Here is a 20,250-nt window from a genome sequence, read left to right as displayed (position 1 = left end):
CTGTTTGAGCCTATTAACATCACTAATAAGCTGTTAGGAGGATCACCAGTATAATCAAATACAAACTCAACAGTAACACAATGCACATTAGGAATGTGTCTTGTAAAAAGGCTTTATCATTAAGATACACATAATCATAACTCCTTTCCTCACATTCCTATCCTAAAAATGTTTTTGACTACCGGTAAGTCTGTCTGTTTATGAAAATATGATTCATTTAACCTATGCGGTGTATCGTCAAAGGAACAGATATCTTCATATTGAAGTGTGTTATTAAATTCAAACATCCTGAAAGGTCCATCATTGGCCTTATGTATATGAGAACGATGTCCCAGCATACATGCAGCACTTGGTGATTTAACGTTAGTGAACTCTAAAAAGGTTGATAAATGTAAGAAATGGTACCCTGATTTATTTTATGAGGATGAGTACAAATGCAGGAGTAAAAACCTGTGTACATAGCAACTTTACTACTCGACCCGCAGCAGACTACACAATGCACATGCACATCTGTCTGTGCAGACTCCCTGTCCCTTGGTGACCTAATTTTCGTTGTGGTTCAGTATAGCCCTGCCCCTTCCAGACAAAATCTATAATTTCTATTTGATGGTGCAGTCAGACTCGGCTTTCTGGAGGACACTCGCTGAAATTGATGTGTCTCATTTCGGGTCTACTGAGGACGCCAATTACCCTTTGGAAACTCTTTGAGGATGCTGCTCCACTCCTTTTGTTTATCGTTGTTCTGTTGTTTCTGTCTTGCTCTCTATTTTACTCCAACCGGTTCTCTTTCTGAACTCTCTTTCCACATCCCATTTCAGACAATCAACTTCTTTCTGAATTGACTGAATACCTGTAGCTTCCCACTGTATTTCATTATAACCCTCTCCTTTCACTCTCACCACAGTGCTTGTTTGTTAGAAAACAAACTGGTTTATGCTGTGTGTTGAATTGGACTATTTAAAAGGTAAACATATCGAGCCTGAGCTGCTTTTGTCAAACTAGGATTTTGATCTGCAAATTCTGTTCCACCAAAACTACGCTTTGTTGTCCCTACATGAATATACTGACCAGTAACTGTTCTGATCAAGTTTACAGACATCATTACAAATATTGGTTCTTTCAATTCACCTCTGAAATACTTAAACATCATTTCAAAGGATAGATTTTTATTTCACTTGAAGTTAGAATTAAGATCCTGCCACCAGTCTGTAGGAAATTGCTCTCTTTGGTATATAAAGTAATTGAATGGTTAACCGTGTTCCTCATCACCCAAGATTTAATTAGCTGTTGCTTTGAGTTTTGGGTAAGTATGTCACTGTGTGCTCCCCTGACCATCCATACTATTATTCTAGGAAAGATTTACTCTCGGTTGAAGCTGAATAATGTTGAAAAGCTCCAGTATGTCCTAAATATTCACCTTTCCATGTTTTATGTGTTTTGGGCTTTTGTCTTTATTTGGAAGGGAAAGTGGATAGAGAAGGAAATTAGGAGACTTGAACCCAGGCCGGCTTGCTTGAAAGACTAAAGAGTCCGCACATGGGGTACAAGTTATCAACCTAACCGCTAGGCCCATCTTTGCCACCTAAATTTTCATCTTTTGACCCAATAGTTTGTGTTGATTTAAAAAGGCCATCTCTTTCTTTCATGGGTCAAAAGCCCTCTCTGTAGTGCTAGGCACGTGTTGGGAAAATTACAGTTGACATACATCATAGTCCAGCACATTGTAAAGGGTTTGACTTTGTAGCAAACACATATTAAGTAAGGGTGGGCATATAGGCTAATGTGTAATAAGCTAATGCTTCAATTATTTTGCTACAACTGCAAAACATTGTGAGATGCATGCATGAGAAAGAGACTGAGAGAATGTATGTACCTGAATCTGTTAACAAAAACCTAACTTTCTTTATTCACTGGATAATCACAGTTCAGGAAGGCTTTGTGGAGTTGCATTAATATATATTTTTCTATCTTTTTAATACGCGTACATTTTGGCAAACAAAAATGTATTCTGGTTGCAGTATTAAGGTATGGCCTGTGGGACCAGAACTTAAAAATAATGAGATTCATGAAGGATGTTATCTACACTATCTATCACAGCAATTTTCATGATCACATTTCTTGTCTACTATGATTATACATTGAACATGTATTTATTTTTACAGAAGATACGCCACAGAGAGTTCTTCTTAAGCACTACTGCATCATGGTGCCATAAGACACATACCAAAACTAATATAGACTGAACAACTCACCACTGCAACTTGTTTCATGGTGTCCCTCCAGGTTTTGTCCACAGTAGTGAATCGGCGTCCCTCTTCTGGCATTTGGGTCATGATATCTGGGGAGCTAAATATGGGCTCTAGGTAAAGCCACGTGGACTGCACCTTCAACCAGTCATCCAGGATCTCTTGGAGAAGCAGCAACTTGTCCTCCCATTCCCTTTGGAAGAAAGGTAAATTTAAGTTTAAATACAGTTCCATAACCATCTCAAGAGAAAGCTAAAATAAAATTATGCGCTTCACCTGTCAGTTAAGCCTTAGTTACTATCATTTTACTAGGTTAAAAAAATCAATCTTCACTTTCAACTTTTGCATTGTCATGACAAACTGATTTTTTTACATTAACTATGGAATCATTATCTACCGCCCACAAGCTGGATGAAGGCATTCAAAGTTTGTATGCAATATTACCAAAAACAAAGATCATTAGAAACTTTACAGAAGAAGCTTAGAAATCTAACAAATCTCACATAACATTTTTATAAAGCTGCAGGTAACCCTGTTACAATCAGCGCCTGGCAGCAACATTTTATTGCAAAAATCTCACGAAGTTACAAAAGTCATATTCTGAACTGAGGCAAAAATACACTAGCTAAGTTTTGGCAAATCATTCCAAGATAATCTGTCCTTCTCTTACCGTATCTCCACTTCAAAAGGTTTGATGAAAGGTGAGCCCCTCATGGTTTGTGTCTTCACTATATGATCATCCAACAGCATCTGCACTTCATCCACAGAGGACAGGATCGAGGTGCCCGTCTCTCTGTAGGCCAGGAGGCTGAACACCATGTCCCCCCATTCACCAGCCATTTTTTCCATGGCCTTCTCCAGGGAGTACTCCTTGCTGGCTGCCTCACTGATGCCCTCAAAGCTGTTCAGGTGCTGATCCAGGCTCAAGGATAAGAAGTGAGCCACACAGAACTGATCATCAGCTGGCTGCAGGGACATACCAGCCACCTCTGAAATGGCTTCCCAGTGGCGTTCACGTAAGCCTGGATTGCACAATACCTGTGAAGAAGCAGTTCAACAAGACATTGAAATATACATTTTGATTACTTAGCTATATGGTGTGACAATGAATGACATTGAAGTTATGTTGACTCTACAGTACAGAATGTATTTCTTATGTTAATGTCATACCTGCACCATAGGAATGTGCTCCTTGAATTCCTCCACCTTTGTCTTCATAGTGGTGGCTATGTTCAGTGCCTTCGGGACATCATTGAAGCCTTTCTCCAGCTTGTACAGAGTGCGCCAGAAGTTCCCAACATCTCCTTCCACCTACATGGGTCGGTTATTAAATCAAAATCAAAATTGACAAAAACAAACAAACTTCTGATTAAAACTTTTGAACAAAATAATTGTATATATTTATGGATTAACTTCTCATCCTTCTTTTACTTCTGTGTACTAATAACCGTTTTTTAGAACAAACAATCAAGGAGTAGCAATTGTGTGTCATTGTCATACCAAATCTACATTTTTGATGCAGCCCTGTGTAGTCTGTGTCCTTTACAAGTTTCTGATCAGTAACTGAAATAGATACCAATAAGGGAGTTTGTAGGTGTTTCGCACCATTTGTTTTTCTCCTCTTTAGCGGCTACTCAGGGATGCTAGATGCTATATATATTTTTTTTTTGATTCAGTAGGTTAACGGGTATTTTTTAAACTAGGGTAGGTTTGAGGTTATTGTTTTAGAGACCTTTTCTGTGATTTAACTTTTAGATATTCCTGTCAGTTTTGATTGTTCCTCACTACTTATGCTGCTCTCTATGTTCCCTTAATAAGACAAAACATTTTAAAACTATGCCTGATAGATACATTCACCTAAACATTTGACTTCAGTTGATGATCTAAAGAAAACACTGTTCATGCAGACAACAGGGCCTTGTAAAAAGAGGGGCCAATAGGCCTTTTAAAGAAGAAGCCTAACCCAAAACAACGCCAAGATGATATACAGATAAAAGACGTCTCTGTTCACTGTGCATGATGATCTGATGATTAAACTTTTGATCTTATTTCTAGAACTTCCAAGTCTAGTTACCTTGTCTGGGTTGACTCCTGAGAGCGGTCCATTGAGCCACTTGTTATGCTGGTTTAGGAAGTCAGTGGCTGTCTCATAAAGGTGCAGGAAGGGTGTGAGCTTGTCCTGGATCTTTTTACGCTGTGGGTACTGGGAAACAGACCAGCCATAGGCTTCCTCCTCTAGGTTGAAATCGTTTATCTTTCCATGATGGGGAGGTTAGGAGAAGTGAGGAAGAAAAAAAACAAAGTCATACAAAGGAACCATTGGGCTATAAGTAAATGCTAATGTATATCTGACACCTTTTGAGTCCCTTATAACTCAACACTGCCCTCCAGAGGTTTCACATTTAAATACAATTACATCAAATTCCATACATTAATCAACTGTAATGTGTTTTTATTTAGTACAACCTCCATGTAATGTAACTCTGAGTTGAAGTACTTCCTAAGTCTTTAAAAAGGGATCTCACAAGTCCATGCAAGGTTATCTTGCACACTTTCAATGTTATTCTTTATCAGGAAAGGCAGGCTGTTTAATCAAAAGGAGGAACCAACTCTTGAACAACTATTTAATTTCACACTTGTGAAAAAAAAGATTTACTGTATCTTAAGAAATCTGAAGTGACTGTTTGCTGAATTTAAAATCATTAGGTTTCATATATTTTCCAGCAGAGTACAAAGAAAGGCACCTTCACTTATCAGGTGTGATCATCCCATCACTAGGTTCTGGTTCTGTTCATTTTTTCAGCTTGATTTACTACGTTGCTTTACTACAATCTTCATACCTTGTCCATGGCTTCCTCTAGTTTAGCATTGAGGTCCTGGGATTTCTTCAGATACTTGCTTAAATCTGTCAGATCCCCAAAGGTGGTAAATTCCTCCACCTGTACGCTGTAGTTCTCAAGTTCTTCAACAAAGCGATCACGGCAGAACTGGAATGTACACACAGATATGCAATTTTGTTCCACTATACATTCATTAACTCTTCGGCTCTTTAGTTGTAGTGCAAAAAAATCCCGTTTCCAGCCAACAGATGAGTCGTTAATTGATAGTAAGAGTAGAAATACAGACCTTAAGCCCACTCTGATAATGCTCCGTCTTTTCAGCTGTGATCTTTTGGTTTTCCTTAAAGATGGATGGCATACTCTTAAACCACTGGATGGTCTTTGAGTTGAGCTGCATGTCCAATGGTGAGAGGTCGACAAAGTCCATCAGGAAACACAGTTGTGAGTTGGAGACTGCCAATCTTTGCTCGAATAAGGGCATCTCTGTTGTCTCCAGTTTATTCATGAAGTCCTGAAATGGAGTAAAATGTTGAAGTATTTCATTAACATGACAGAAATAGTTAAAACATCCATCACCACTGCATCCCTAGTCTTAAGTATAAGTATTGTTCTGACAAAATATGGTATCCAGGCCATTACAAGGTTTCACCTACCCAGACACATGCTTTTATATTTTCTCTTATGGCCTCGCATTTTGTATTCTTGTGAAAATTTTAACATCAGGCTCAGAATTTTAAAAGAGATCATTCTCAGCTCTGATTAAGAGAGTTATCACGATTTATTTTTTTGAAGACATTTCGTGTTTATTCAATTTGATTTGAAATCAGGTTTGGTTACTGCATTTTAAAATGTTTTTTTTCTGGTGCACCATGAATTGTTTCCTTGCTGTGTGACATGCTTAACACTCGGGAAATGATTTAGGTGCAGGGAAACACATTAATGTACAATAGTAACATATGTGTTGTCATTTAATGTACTGTATTAGAGTTAGCTTAAAGCTAATTAACATCTTCAGTCCCTTGGTAGGTAACAACAAAAAGTAGAAAAGCAAAAAATAAAATTAGACAACACACAGGTACCTCAAGGTACCAAGAGAAGTATATATCAAACCAGCATATTCACAGCAGCAACACAAACATGTCATGACATCAGTGGTTTATGAGGTGATTATCTTTTAACAGTTTAACAGTTTAATTTTAATTTACAAATAGAATTGCAGTTGCCCTGCTGCCCACTGCCACACACAGTGTGGCTGAAGTGTACAGAATAATCTCTGGGATTAAGGGAAGCCCGAGGACCAATTACAAAGCAAAAAAATGTTTTCAATTTATTAAAACTATCATGTCTAGTTAATGTCGTAACTTTTAAATACAACTGCTTTGTAGTGTAGGAGATAACTGTACATACTGCTGCACACATCCTCAAGCTGGTTTCAGTGTCAAAAGTGTGGGGCAGTTACCTTTAGATCCATTAGTGTCTGTGTGTCAGGCGGTGTAGTCAGGGCCTTCTCTGCAATCTTCTCAAATTCCTTACAGAGTCTTTGAGAGAAAAGGAATCATTTCAACAACGATGTACACAGACTTACAGTGTTATCGGGGCATGGCTTGGTAGCTAAGAACGAAGCACAGCCACCTGTATTGGATACACCGCTTACTTTACTTGAACTAGTTGTAGTTCAGGTAAAGTACCCTAGAGGGATAAATAAAGTTTTCCTTCTTTTAACACTGGGCCTGAAACAAAAAGGGTACGATAAAGGTAAGATCTTGATCTAAGCAATGTCTATGTCAAGGCTCCTAGATAGCAAGTTAAGGCCTGTGAAACATATATAATATTCATTCTCATCAACAAGTGTTTCCACAACTGCATTTGAACTGTATGACTGGATGGATATGGTGGGAAAAAAATGGCAAAGATGAACCAACTGACTGTTTGTTGAGTTCCTGATGATCCTGTAGCATCCGAGCAATCAGTCTCTGCTGTAAGTCCTGAGCATGCTTGACCAGAGAGTGGATGAGCTTATGGGACTGAACCTCAAACATGCCAAGACATACCACCTAAAGCCCAAAGTGTTAGTTAGTAATGACCCTTTTGGTAGTGTTCTATGTGGAGTAGTTACTATTAGCATTAGCTAGTAAAGACATGTTAGCAACCTCATTGTTGTCACTCCACTTTTTTACAGTTGCCACGAGTCTCGTTTTTGTTGGATGCCTACATTATGTAACTGTCTTAGTAGATGTAATGGATTACTTTTGTGTTTCATTTCTGGTCGGATCTGTTTTGCTGGTCGAGTACCTTGCATGATGTGTACTGGATCTGGTCAGCAAGCTCCTGGTAGTGCATCACCTCTGCCATGACTTCCTGGAAGGAGTGCTGCTCACTTAGGAAATGCTCTACATCTTCCTCTGCTTGCCTGGATACCAGTGCAGCGTATTTATCATACTCATGGATGTAATCTTTGGGTTTTACACATTCATCCCAGAAAACCCTGCGTACTTCTTCCTGCTGTGGCTGAAGAATCTCTGGCAGGATAATTGGCTTCAAGGTGCTTCCAAACGGGGAGCCTGACTGGATAGGCATTAAGAAGAATTAATTACAAGCGGATAACAAACTACATTTTTAGGAAAGAAGGAGGGCAATGAATGAGGTGTTGTACGTGGATATTGACTTATGCAACCGTCCAAACTTGGATTCATCCCCTAAACGATTTATAGATATCCTGTTCTTTCAATTAATAAATGACAATTGTTCACATGTTCCAGATTGACTCACTGAATATGTTTTTGACCTCACTGTTTTGTCTGCTTCAACTCTGATAAAGACATAGTTTTGTCAAGCATCATCTGGTTTGCACATATAAGGCTCCGGATCAATCAGAAGCTCTGGTCACTTTTTCCTTGTGGATTTCCTTATCTTCTAACAGAGAAACACCTGATTCACAATGTCCAGAGAATCCTCTTTCAACCAGACAAACACATTGTTGGTTTAGTGATTAAAAGAAGAATAACAGCAATATGTTGTCTTATCTACAGAAGAGATAATTGAGGTGCCATGACAGCAGGAAATAAACACAACAATCTATGCCAAAGGTGAGAAAAAAATAAATGTTGTATACAGTTCCTGAGGCACCATAACTGACACTCATATATCTGACTACATATTTCATCTTGAGGGTCTGCACTAAAAAACAGGATCATTGTCTAGTAAGGAAAATTATTTATAATCTACAATATCTACTTTTGCAGTTATGTGCCGATAATCTCATCCTAGCCAGTGTGCTCTTTTGGTCATTGATTCTATAGTATGTTAAAAAAAATACGGTTGCAGTCTGCTGTGCAGTTATACTAATTTGTGCTCCTTTTTTGTCCACAATATGTTGATAATAAAGGTGGGAATGCACTCTCTGTATAATCAGCTCAATGAACACGGCTCTAAAACATTTAAAACCTTGTCTAAGCAGTAGTTCAGATTTATACAAGCACTGACTGTATAAGACTGCATCAGTTTTAGCAAGGTGTGAAATAATGATGCAGAGTCTTTTCCCCTTACCAAATCTGGGTACAGCTTAGTTTCCACACGAGGTACCATGCTGATGGACCTGAGCATCAACTCATAGACGTCAAGCAGGACCTCCTCATACTGTTTGAGGTCGGGCTCAAACTTGATCTCCCTGTCCTCCAGGACCAGATGCAGCACAAACCCAGGGTACTCATAGGCGCGCTCTGACTGCTACAGAAATGCAGAAAAAGGCAGAAAACAGAACAACTTCAAGCATTTAACTGTTCATTTAGCTTAAAATCACTTATTGAAATAACACTTTGTTCCACTTCTCCTACCAGGTCTTGGGAAATTAGTTTTGTATAGTCTGTTATGGAGTTTATTGCAAGGCTCTGCAAGTGGGAGGTCATCAGTGTAGCTGCACAGTTGAAGAAGGACAGTAGCTTGGTCTTGTTGGTGGAGGCAGGCACCAGCTTATGCCTGTACCCCAGGTAGTAAATATTTTGCATTTCAGGAACCCAACTGGTGTAGAACATGGCAAAATGTCAGTTAGATTTTATTAGTAACAGTAGTTATATCCATACAACACACAAATAACAAATTCAAATATCAAGTGATCAAATGATGAAATAATATATCGTATATAGGATAACAAGGAAAGAGGCCACCACTCAAACAGTGGATAGTTGATTTAAGGTTGTAATAGGGTTATGTTATGTCTCTGCAATGACTAACCATGACCATCACTAACATTCTCAGGACTAGTGGAGCTTATTGTTGAGTTCAAGTTCTAAATAGGCTAAATCAGAGGAGGATACATATACCAGGGCTCTTGAACCACAAACAGTTCTTTGTAAACTTTTATGGCTCAGTGGTAGAGTCGTCGTCTCTCAACTAGAAGGTCAGGGATTTAATCCCCAACTTCTGCAGACATATGTTGATGTGTCCTTGGGCAAGACACTTAACCCCAAGTTTCTCTCGCTGCTACATCAGCAAGCTATGTGTGAATGTGAACAAATGGGATTAGTTAATACTGATGTAAACTTTACATAGAAACCTCTGCCATCTGTGTGTGAATGGGTAGCTGTAACTTGCTGTGTAAAAAGCGTTTTGAGTAGTCAGAAGCCTAGAAAGGCGCTATACAAGCTCAAGTCCATTAACCAATTTGAAAGTAAATAACAAATTTGTATGCCAATGCAAAGATGGAACTGTATATGTTGAAAAGGTAAATAAATCAAATATAAAGTTAATTGAATTACTTACAAAAATATTCTGAAAGCTCATCCAAGCATTTTATAATGAAAAAAGTTGAAACATGTCATTCTGATAACCAACACATGTATCTTGGTGTTAGATGATAATGTGGGCTTACTTATTTAGGAGGATTGCTCTTGCATACTCAACATGTCTGTTAACAATCTGCTGAAACACAGAAAGCTCCATGGACTCCCTTCTGCTGTGGAACTCGTCAACATCTATCAGACGGACATTTCTGCAAGAAGGAATACAAATGCAGGAGGATATATTTTAACGTTTTGAATCTTAAATGAAATCTACAACAGCAGTCATATGTTCACAGGCGTTTGACACAGTACATTATATAATATTATGACACATGATAGGAAAGTGGTTAATACAACATGTTTTTAAAGTGAAAACTTAGTTATTGTTCTTTAAAGATTCTGTCCATGATTATACAGCTAAAAGAGCAGCAGTTCTTTTTTTTTTATCTGTCTGTCGGCTGGTAAACACTGTGAGAAGTCTAGAAAACTTCCTGGTTCTTAGAGATCTTAGGAGCCAGGAACACTCGTTTATAAATTTATGCGAGGTATGATTTATGAGAGGTATGATGCAAAATACCTTTTTCTTTTTCAGTGAAAAGTGTGTTTTCGGTTATAAAATGAATGTATAAATCTACCCATACTGTAATTGCCATATTTACAGTTATATTATATTTTGCATCAAAGCCAACCATCGTAGTGATAATACATATAGGATCCTGCAGTCTATGTGGCTCATTTACAACTAAATCAACTTTACAAAGTATTTTGAAATAAAGAAATATTCAAATATTCAGTATATATTATCTCGCTTTATTCAGCAATATGACCAAAGTATATCCAACTCATCACCTCAATTTCAATTGCACTTTAAAAGGTAAGATGAACATGACAAAAGATGATTTTGAAACAAGAAAAAAATGTATCATAGGATACTTACTTGTAACCAACATGCCAAATGAAGACCACCTGCTGCATTATGGGGTTGATAGTGTGAAGCTTTAATCTCATCCTCTCTCGTGCATTGACAAAGGCTTTGTTCCAAGGTTTTGGAAACACCTCCATTCTGACAATAGAGGGGAAAAAATGACTCAGAAAACATATTTTTTCCTTTTGGCAAACTACATATTTGTAATGCTAAAAGCTTCCTGTAACTGCTGTACAAAGTAAAACAAGAATGCTCTATATGGCCCTGGGATGAGTTACAGAAGCACTGTAAAAACGTTCTCCACATTCTGCGAACTCACTCAAGCCGGTGTGGTGGAAGATCTTTCATTTTGTCCTCTTCAATTTCCCTTGACTCTCTGAATGTATATCCCACTGCAATTGCAAACAAATATTGAATTAATAATCACAAACTGTTGCTAAGTATGTTTTGAATGTATTTTAGGGCCAAATGCATGTCTGAAGGCTAAATCCCTTATAAATTCATAACTCTGTAAGTATAATAAAATAGATACAGATTGCTGTCTTGACGCTGAGCAGGTAGTCCTCCTTGATTTCGTCCTCCTGTTGCTCTATTGTTGTCTTCAGGCCCTTCAGATGGCAGGGGATCAAAGCCTTAATGTTCTCCATCCAAGAGTCCTCAAGAGAAGCCACATTCTGAAGGTCTATCCCATTCTGGATGAAATATTTATATCTCTGACAGGACAGAATTCAAACTAGTGGTAAGGACATTTTAAACACACAATTATCTAAATCTTACTTTGGACTGTTTTGATGACATTGCTGATTGCTCAATGATTAAAAACAAATTGTAAACCAAAATAAGAAAAAGCTTCACTTTTTATGGATTGTATGTGTACCTTAGCTAGAGATATGCTTTCAATGTGTTTCCTGATTAATTTAACTTCTATTGTAAATAGAAAATAAAAATAAAAAAGTTAATATATTTTCCTTGCCTTGGTACAGGCAATAACTTCAAATATAGATAATATTCATGTATTTATTAAAATAGACTAACAAAGAAACGTGCCTAGCATGTGCAACCAGATACAAAACAAAAAACAACATTGGTTAAATAGCTACCAGATCAAGTGTCGAGAGGGGGACCCTTTAAAGTCAGTCCTGTCAGTCCTCATGTAAAAGGCCCGGCACAGTGTCTTTATTATTGTCACGTGATCAACAAAAGAGGTAGTATCAAGAAGATACATTGTATTATATCAGTGTGTAATGCATTTCACCATTTCATAGTTTTCCTTTGTTGTAAATTTGGAGATGCCACATGCTAGAGAGTCGCCATCCTCTTCAGGCTGGCTAAAAAAACAGAATTAATTTTACATTAGTCAGGTAGTTTGATAGTTAGTCATATCATTCCTGTGTTTAACTAACCTATATAAAGGACACAATTATGTGCAATGGTGTAGAGATGAAATAATGACAGGGGAAAAAAACCTAGCTTGAAATAATATATAATCTTGTGTAACTCACCATATGAATTTAACCAGGGTTTCACGAAGAATCCTGTGTTTTCTGAGTTGATTTTTTATTCTTGTGCGGGTGCTGTTGCAGTGCTTGGAGGTCCCAGAGAACTGCACTGCCTTCCTTCTCTGGAGCAGTATACGGCTTCCTCCATAACTTTTACCTGGTCCACTGTCTGCCCCTTCAATCGGACAATCCCCTACAGCAAACACGGGGTCAACAGTTTTTTAAGTTATTTCCAATACAGTGGTCTCTGTGAGTATGTTTTCTTCTCTGTGAGACATTTTTTTTTACCAAATCAAAACCTGTCACTCACCTTGAACAGCTCCTTCAGTTCCTTGTGGGCTCTGATTGATTGGGAGGTCCAGAGAAAATAAACGATGTTTATCTATCCAAGGCTGTTGATATCTGACCTGAACCATAAAGTTAACCATCAGTTAAGGATTCAGAAATAAATTATCTAACCTGAATATCTAGGAAATTATAATGTTAAAAAAGGCAATGCACTATCGTTGACTTTTCATACTTATTTTTTTGAAAAGCGTCCATATTTGCTGACATTAACACGATAAACAGAAACAAATGTTAAGTGTAGATAGTTGTTCAAATGGCGATACCGGTCGGTAACGTTACCATTAAAAGACTTGCTAGGCGCTTTCCAACCAAGGAAACGTCGTGTCCTCTTATAATATACTCACCTGCGGTGGCCTAGGTGTTAAGGTTGTGGCACTATCGCTCTTTTTTGTTTTCTTCCTTGGTGAACTCATGTTGATACTGCCAAGTTATGAGCTACCGCTAGCTTCACAACCAAACTCTTGTGCCGTTACTAAGGCCGTTGCTAAGGAAGCAATGTTGCGCTGCATGAGCACCAACCGGCCCGATAGGAAACATTTGAGACCTGAGCATACTGCCCAACTTATGAAGGAGGTTACCACTAGCAGTTTTGTTAATTACTTTTTATCTGATTCCCCCTGTTAGATTTGCTCTAGGGTAACTCTGCTTCAGCATTTGACGTGGAACAACTCTTGTCTCGGTCTGAGTAGGAAGCAAGTTTGGTCCAGCTGTGAAGGAATTCTCCATTGGCTATAGTGTGTGTGGGGGAGTAGGCTACAGTTAATTAAATAGCCTACAGTTTAGGGTTTTTTTCCCCATTGTTGGAAAAAAATGATATATATTAGACTAGGAGCATCAATTTTAGGGTTAAAAACTAAATAGCCATTGTGGGGCTTTAATAATTGGAAAGCCGTAGTTGGTTGAATTCCTTTACTAATGGTAAACCCCGCCCCTGCTTTCCCATGGTCCCATCAACTTAGATTAAAAGTGCATAGTGAAATCTAATATTTAATCCAATCAGGCTATGGAAGCCCATTTACGCCAGTTAAAAATATTAAAAATTAATCTTTGTTTAGAATTTTTTTATTGCACATATTAAGTCGAAATGATGAGATAAAAAGTCGGAATTATGAGATGAAAAGTTAATGCACTCCAAAATAAATAAATACAAGTATTTTTTTGCATTTTAGGTTTGCATGATGTCCACTCTGGTGGAAACTTCTGTAACTTCTTCAGAATTATGAATTTAAAATAAAATAAATAATAATGTCACTTTGCATGTCCTAAAATTGCAAATTGCATTTAAAGAAAACTGGTTACCTGATATTATATTTCATGCATGGAGGGGTTAATATGGGCAAAAATGCTACATGCAGTGTGTTTTCGTGGTCAGAAGACTAGAAAAGTGCTATGTGAGTCCAGTCCATCTACCATTTTTAATATATTGTAATGTAGTTTACCAAACCAAAGACTATTAGCCTAAGTGCTTGCTCTTAAAAAAACCTCGGTTTGTTTTTGTTGTAAAGGAGATAACACTTTAGGTGTGTTACTTGTGCATTTTACTTTAAGTGAGGCTTTAGATTGTCTGTAAAAGAGCCTTAGAAATCAAAGTAGCAGCCACATCTTTATCAAAGCAAAATAGGTTCAAATAGGCCTACCAGACAAAGATAAGTAGGTGATTACAAAAACATGTGTGGTTTGGTCAGCCTTTAAGTATAAATATTATGAAGGTGGAGCTCAAAGCTCACAGATAGGCTACTTCAACCACCTGAATAACAGCGCCATCTGGTGGCCTTTTTTTTTTTAAAGAGGGGGTTAATCAGATAAATCCGAGAAAAACGGTGTTTTATATTTTCAGAAGTCCCTATCTGCAGGCTCAATTTAAGGACTAAAAGATTGAGGGGGAAAATGATTTGACAAAAAAAAAAAATTGGCTAAAAATAAGTTCAAGTTTTATATATATTTATATATTTAAAAAAAAATGTAGATTAAATACATTCAAATAAATAATGTGTAGGCCTACTTAAAAAGTAAATTTAAACTCTCCATAGTAACCCAGGTTGCCAGGAGACGATTCGAAAATTAAGTAATTCGAACAAAAACAAACTCAAAGTAATTTGAAACAAATCTCACTGAGAGACAGCAGCAAATATTCACAGTGGTTTCAAAGTTGGATATTTTCGAGGATTTCTTCGACAAAGATCTTCAACAACGACTTTTTGTTCTCCAAACACCGACTGAACATCATCACGAAGCACAAGAGACGTGGACGACGTAAGATTCATTATTTGAATAAAACTAACCTGTTTTACTGTCGACACGATCGGAACTTTGAGATTAAACGAGGCATTATTGATATAAAGTTTATTAAATGACATTTAAAAGATAGGGCCTAAACTCACATTAGCCTACGTTTGACAGAAACTGAAAATAGTAACAAAGTGTTTATTTAAAGGTCTTCACTCCAGACCAGGTCGAGTTAAAAAAAAGGGCCCCAGAAAATAACTAGCCTGATGAAAGTAGGGTAACTTTGCCCCAGATGTTGGCATAATGTGCATTTGTCTCAATTTTCATCGTTTATCATTTTCTCATCGTTAGGGTCTTAATTCATAAACGTTATTTCTATTATTTTTGTTTAGGAGAGGCCTATAGCTATTTTTGAATTTACGTGTTGCAGATACACTTTTAAAATAGGCCTAAAGGTTGTTACATTTAAAAAGTAAACAGCATTTTAAATCTCCATAGTTACCTGCTGCAGGTTGCCAGGTGATAGACCAGATACGAAAATGAATTTAATCGAACAAAAACAAACTCAGAGACAGCAGAAAATACCCAAAGTGGTTTAAAAGTGTCATATTTTCGAGGATTTCTTCACAAAAGATCTTCATCGAAAACGTTTCTCCTCCTATGAACAAGTGTTTGAGCATGCAGGACGTAAGATTGATGATTTTATTAAAACTAGGCCTCTCTATTTTTACTGTCGACACGATCACACGTTTATATTTAAGTTCAATATGTAAAAGATGACATGGACTCAGAGGTTTTTAAGACGATTTTTTTGTCACAAATAAATATGAAAACATGTATCCTAATAAATTAAATATTCTCCTTTTAAAACATAATAATGTTATCAGCTGCTTCTGTCGTGATCTAAATGATTTTCTGTCAGACCTTTAACTGTTTTAAAACTCAAATAGCTTATTTTATTTATATTGTGTTGAGAAATAAACAGTGAAGTAGTTTGGTTCAGGAACTTTAAGTTTTATCCTGAATTAATCTATGTGAGTGTAAACTTTAATAACACATTAAACCAACAATATATAGATAATAGAGAACATGCCGAAGGTAAAAAAAAAATGACTTTCTACTGTAAATACTCAGAAATGTATCTGTGAACAGATAGAACATAATTGCAATGGCTCTTGCATGGTTGTCAAGATCGTGTCATGAGAAGAGCAGTTACTTTTAGTTCCTGGTAGCTGCCATTCTCCTGCTGCGCTAACCTTTGAAATGAATGCGGGTTTATGTACTCTTGCATCTTAGATAACTTCAGTCGCATACTACATTAATGTCATAAACATTGTGCTTACTAGCTATTTGTCCAGACTGTTTGGTTATCTGGTGTCTGTTTGTATTGGCATTTGGTTATAATGCACCTGTGTCTCCAGGTAACAACGGGCGTTAAAAAGGCATCAAACCAATGAGTTATATCACAGTGACAGCATCTATTCATGTTACTGCTATGAACTTCTCGTTGCTCTCGCTGTAGGCACGTATCAGTGTGTTTACTCACTGAACATGAATCTTGTTTAGTGTTTGTCATTTATTGTTGCAGCTCTTGTTTGAGATTCAGGTTTGTTGTCGATTTATTCTGGTAAAAAGCTCCCTCACCAGCTCATCAACAACGGGCTCAGACTGTCTGCTAACTTATTTAAAAGTTTTTGTTGGTAACCTCTTGCTCCTCTCATCCAAATACGGTAAACTCTGGCTCTTTATTTAAAAATAGAAAACTGGAAACTTGAAAACATAGTACAGGGATATTAATGTGATGTGATGTTGTGATTTTTTCTGATTTTATGTTTTTTCACATGATGTTGTGTTTATGTGTAAATATGTAATGTTGTGTTATATCATGTCATGTGTTGTTTTGTGATAATGTGATGTGATTTTGTGACTTTTCTAATTTATTTGTTGTGTTATATGATGTTGTGTTTATGTGTCATGTGTAAATGTGATATGTGGTGTTATTCATGTCATGTGTTGTCTTGTATGTGTTTTGTTGTTGTGTTTTGTTGTGCAGTGTTTTGTTTTGTTGTGTCGTGTCTTGTTGTGTCTTTGTGTGTTACGTTCTGTTGTGATATGTTGTCTCCTCATGTGATCTGATGTGATGTGATGATTAATGATGTCACATAATATCAGGTCATGTGATGTGAGCTACATTTTGTTTCATCAAAATGAACTTTTTGGTTCATTGAATGTCCCAGCGTCCTTTGAGTCATTACCTCAGCGGACAGGTGGGATCTAAAAAAGGTGAGTTTGATTCCTACAAAATGTTTGTTTTCAGCATGGGATCCTTTTTGATTCTTTTTTTTGGTTGTTTTTTTTCTTTAGGAACAGGAGCTGAAATCAAAAGAAGAGCCCTGAACATCACAACAGAGGAGACAGGAAGCAGCACAGAGGACACAGACAGGATGAGGTTGAATGAACAGACCGACAACGAGAGAGAAGAAGAAAAGACGAGAGACAAGTGTCAATGGTAACTTAATGAAAACAGCTCTACACTGAATATAGTCATAAGTAAACATGACTCACTTTTAGAAACATTTTTCTGACATTAAATGAACTTTATTTTATTGGTGACGTATGTCCACTAAACCATTTTATTGTTTTATTGTTTGTTTGTTTCAGCTGAGACCTCAAAGCAAACGACTCCATTTAAAGAGGAGACGGACGAGTTTGGAGACAACAAGAGGTCGGCACAACATTTAGAATCAGCTGCAAAAACAAAGTTTGCAAATCAAATCTGAATAAATATAGATCCATGAATAATCTCTTCTGTCAACTGTTGGTATTTTCTCTTTATTTTGATTTAGGGGTCATTTATATATCCTTACTAATATCACCTTATTAAGGTTTTCTCAAAAATGTTTAATATCCTTACTCTGAATTATTTCATTGTAAGTTTATGTTTTGCTGCTGTTATCATACCCAATATGATGCAATCATGAAATCAATCTTACTCAACAGAGGAGTTAATCAAATTTCCAATTTCAAGTACATATTTGACAAAATATCTGTAGAAAGTCATTTATATTTTCTTTTGGAGAAAGATCCACAGTGGAGAGTAATTGTATCTGTATTGTGTCAAACGATATGAAAACATGGAAGAAAGAAGAAACTCTTTCCATTGTTACACCAACAAAAATAGGAGTTGAAGACAAGGTCTACCGAAATATCACCAAATTTATTTACAATGATCAAATTATTGTGAGAACAAGGCGAGACAGAGAACGTCTGTCCTGAGAAGAGGATGGATGAGGACTACACCGGGCCAAGGTGCAGCTCATCCCCTGATTACGACCCTGCCTTGACCTGAACCTGTAACAGAAAACAAACAAGCAGCACGGTGTGGAGGGCTCGTCACACCAGAGTCTTACATTTATTTTGTCTTTCAGCACTGGTCCTTCAATACAACATTTTTAATAATGACAATTCATTTGAGCTATTGTAAAAATGTTCTCCATATAATGAGATCCTTGCACTTTAATTATCAGGGTGTTACACAAATGATCTTTGACTTCATGAAAGTTTACATTTCTCCAGGATAATGTTTCACAAACCATTTCAAATCAAACTGAGACCTGAGAACTTTTCATATAGCATGTAACACACAATTAAAGACACAGGTCGTTTATAACATCCTTAAATCCAACTTTGGATCCAATGCAATGAAACAAAGTGTTTTTAATGACACATTGAGAATATCTGCTGCAACAACAAAAAAACGTGCGCCTCCAAATCAAAACAAACAAGGATGGAAAAAATAAATAAACGAGGATGGTTGCACCTTAAGTTGCTACATTTTTTTACACGCTATATGAAGTTTTGTATTATTTTCTTATTTTTATCTGAGTTGGAGTGTCAGTTCGAGCGAGCTAATGAAGCCACTTCCACACTGAATGAATCAGACGAAGTAGGAACAAATATCTGCCTACTGTGCTCACCTACTGAACAGTAGATACTATCAGTATACAGCATTGATAGACGGGACTGTCTACTGTCAGATTGTGTAGGCACTTTCCAATTCCGAAGCACCCAGAGACTAAATAGACATGGAGTAATCAAACACAGGTGAGACTAACAAGACACAGGTGAAGACAATGAGGACAATCAGGACTGGAGGGAAACACACAGAGGCAGGAGAAAATACAAGACAAGAACTACAAAATACATCCAGAAACACTAATGACACACAGAACTCAATAAAGTAACAATAATACGCTTTAGAACATAGAGAACACAAGGATATTAAATTACAAAATAAAAACAGGAAAAAACTAAAAACTAAACTAGGAAACACACAAGGGAAACAAACACCAGGGAAGAATGAGAAAATCTGAAAATATACAAAATACAAAACCAAATCATGACAGAAACAGGGCCTGCATGGTCTAACACATTGGTTTTCTGAAGGTGTTTTTTTTTTGCCATTAAAATGTTGAAAACCAAGCCCATAATCTTTTAAAGTGTCCATTTAAATCAGTGAATTGGAATCTTTTCAGTAACTCTCCACTTTATAATTTTAAATGGACAGCAGATAAACATTAGTTTAGACCAAATGAATGAATGAAACCTTCACCAGGAGGAATTTACCTTGAACCAAGCTCATAAAAAAATAAAAGACAAAAGACATCAGAAAACATTCAGGACAGCACATAATACATCAATAAATCATGAGATATGCGTCGTAGAGGCATTGCATGATTACATGTAAGGAGTGTCAAAAGGTAAATTCAATAAAATGCAGATTGCAACTTCATACTGTAATATCAGAGATTGTTAAGCAGCCAAATGCTCTGTCGTTCAAAAGACGTGATGCCTTTTTTAGTCCACATTCACGACATTCTGTAACTTCGCCCTGAAGTTATGAGTGCATTACTCAGACTAAAGGAGAAGTTTGTTCTTAGTTTTTACAGCCAACGCTCCCTCCCAACATACAAAAGTCAGTTCACTTTCAATGAAGCTTTTGTAAAACAAGCACAGCATAGTACTGATGTTGTTGTTGTTGTTCCTCGTAGCAGGGGAGAGGGATGAATGTCTTCTAAAATGAATGTAGCAAAAGCGGTTTATCTCTGTGCTGTGACTGGTCTCATTTAGGAGAAAATTATATCAATTTAATTTACAATTGTCATGACGACTACGGTCTACTTGTCATTGTCAAATGCTTTGCTCGACTTTAAACATTAAGCATCCAATAACATTTTTAGCATCACTTGGTAATCTACGTCTCTGGTAATCTAGAGACCTACAAAAAATGACTGCAGTGATGGATGAAAATGAAAACCTTTTTTTAAAGATGCTATCAAGGAAACCATGTTTTAGCTGTGTTAAACTTAAAATCAAAAATAAATAAAT

General features: G+C 36.9%; 1 protein-coding gene across 1 annotated transcript in view; it reads right to left on the bottom strand.

The window, feature by feature from the left end:
- The window catches only part of dnah7 (dynein, axonemal, heavy chain 7), an 80,302-nt gene extending 67,253 nt beyond the window's left edge, over positions 1–13,049 (bottom strand). Inside the window, exons 1-19 of the mRNA XM_061054662.1 lie at positions 12,981–13,049; positions 12,599–12,629; positions 12,292–12,481; positions 12,045–12,117; positions 11,322–11,502; positions 11,109–11,181; positions 10,802–10,927; positions 9,954–10,073; positions 8,920–9,103; positions 8,633–8,812; positions 7,379–7,651; positions 7,013–7,140; positions 6,546–6,624; positions 5,373–5,597; positions 5,087–5,233; positions 4,321–4,500; positions 3,417–3,557; positions 2,917–3,284; positions 2,253–2,439 (exon numbers count right to left, since the gene is read on the bottom strand). Of these exons, the coding sequence (XP_060910645.1) occupies positions 2,253–2,439; positions 2,917–3,284; positions 3,417–3,557; positions 4,321–4,500; positions 5,087–5,233; positions 5,373–5,597; positions 6,546–6,624; positions 7,013–7,140; positions 7,379–7,651; positions 8,633–8,812; positions 8,920–9,103; positions 9,954–10,073; positions 10,802–10,927; positions 11,109–11,181; positions 11,322–11,502; positions 12,045–12,117; positions 12,292–12,481; positions 12,599–12,629; positions 12,981–13,049 (2,955 nt within the window). The remainder of the gene's footprint in view (positions 1–2,252; positions 2,440–2,916; positions 3,285–3,416; positions 3,558–4,320; positions 4,501–5,086; positions 5,234–5,372; positions 5,598–6,545; positions 6,625–7,012; positions 7,141–7,378; positions 7,652–8,632; positions 8,813–8,919; positions 9,104–9,953; positions 10,074–10,801; positions 10,928–11,108; positions 11,182–11,321; positions 11,503–12,044; positions 12,118–12,291; positions 12,482–12,598; positions 12,630–12,980) is intronic.
- Positions 13,050–20,250: the final 7,201 nt, after the last annotated feature.

Source organism: Labrus mixtus, chromosome 13 (assembly GCF_963584025.1).
Source record: "Labrus mixtus chromosome 13, fLabMix1.1, whole genome shotgun sequence".
In the NCBI taxonomy this organism is placed as follows: Eukaryota; Metazoa; Chordata; class Actinopteri; order Labriformes; family Labridae; genus Labrus; species Labrus mixtus.
Note: the sequence above shows the minus strand (reverse complement) of the source record. Positions and strands in the feature narration are given on the sequence as shown.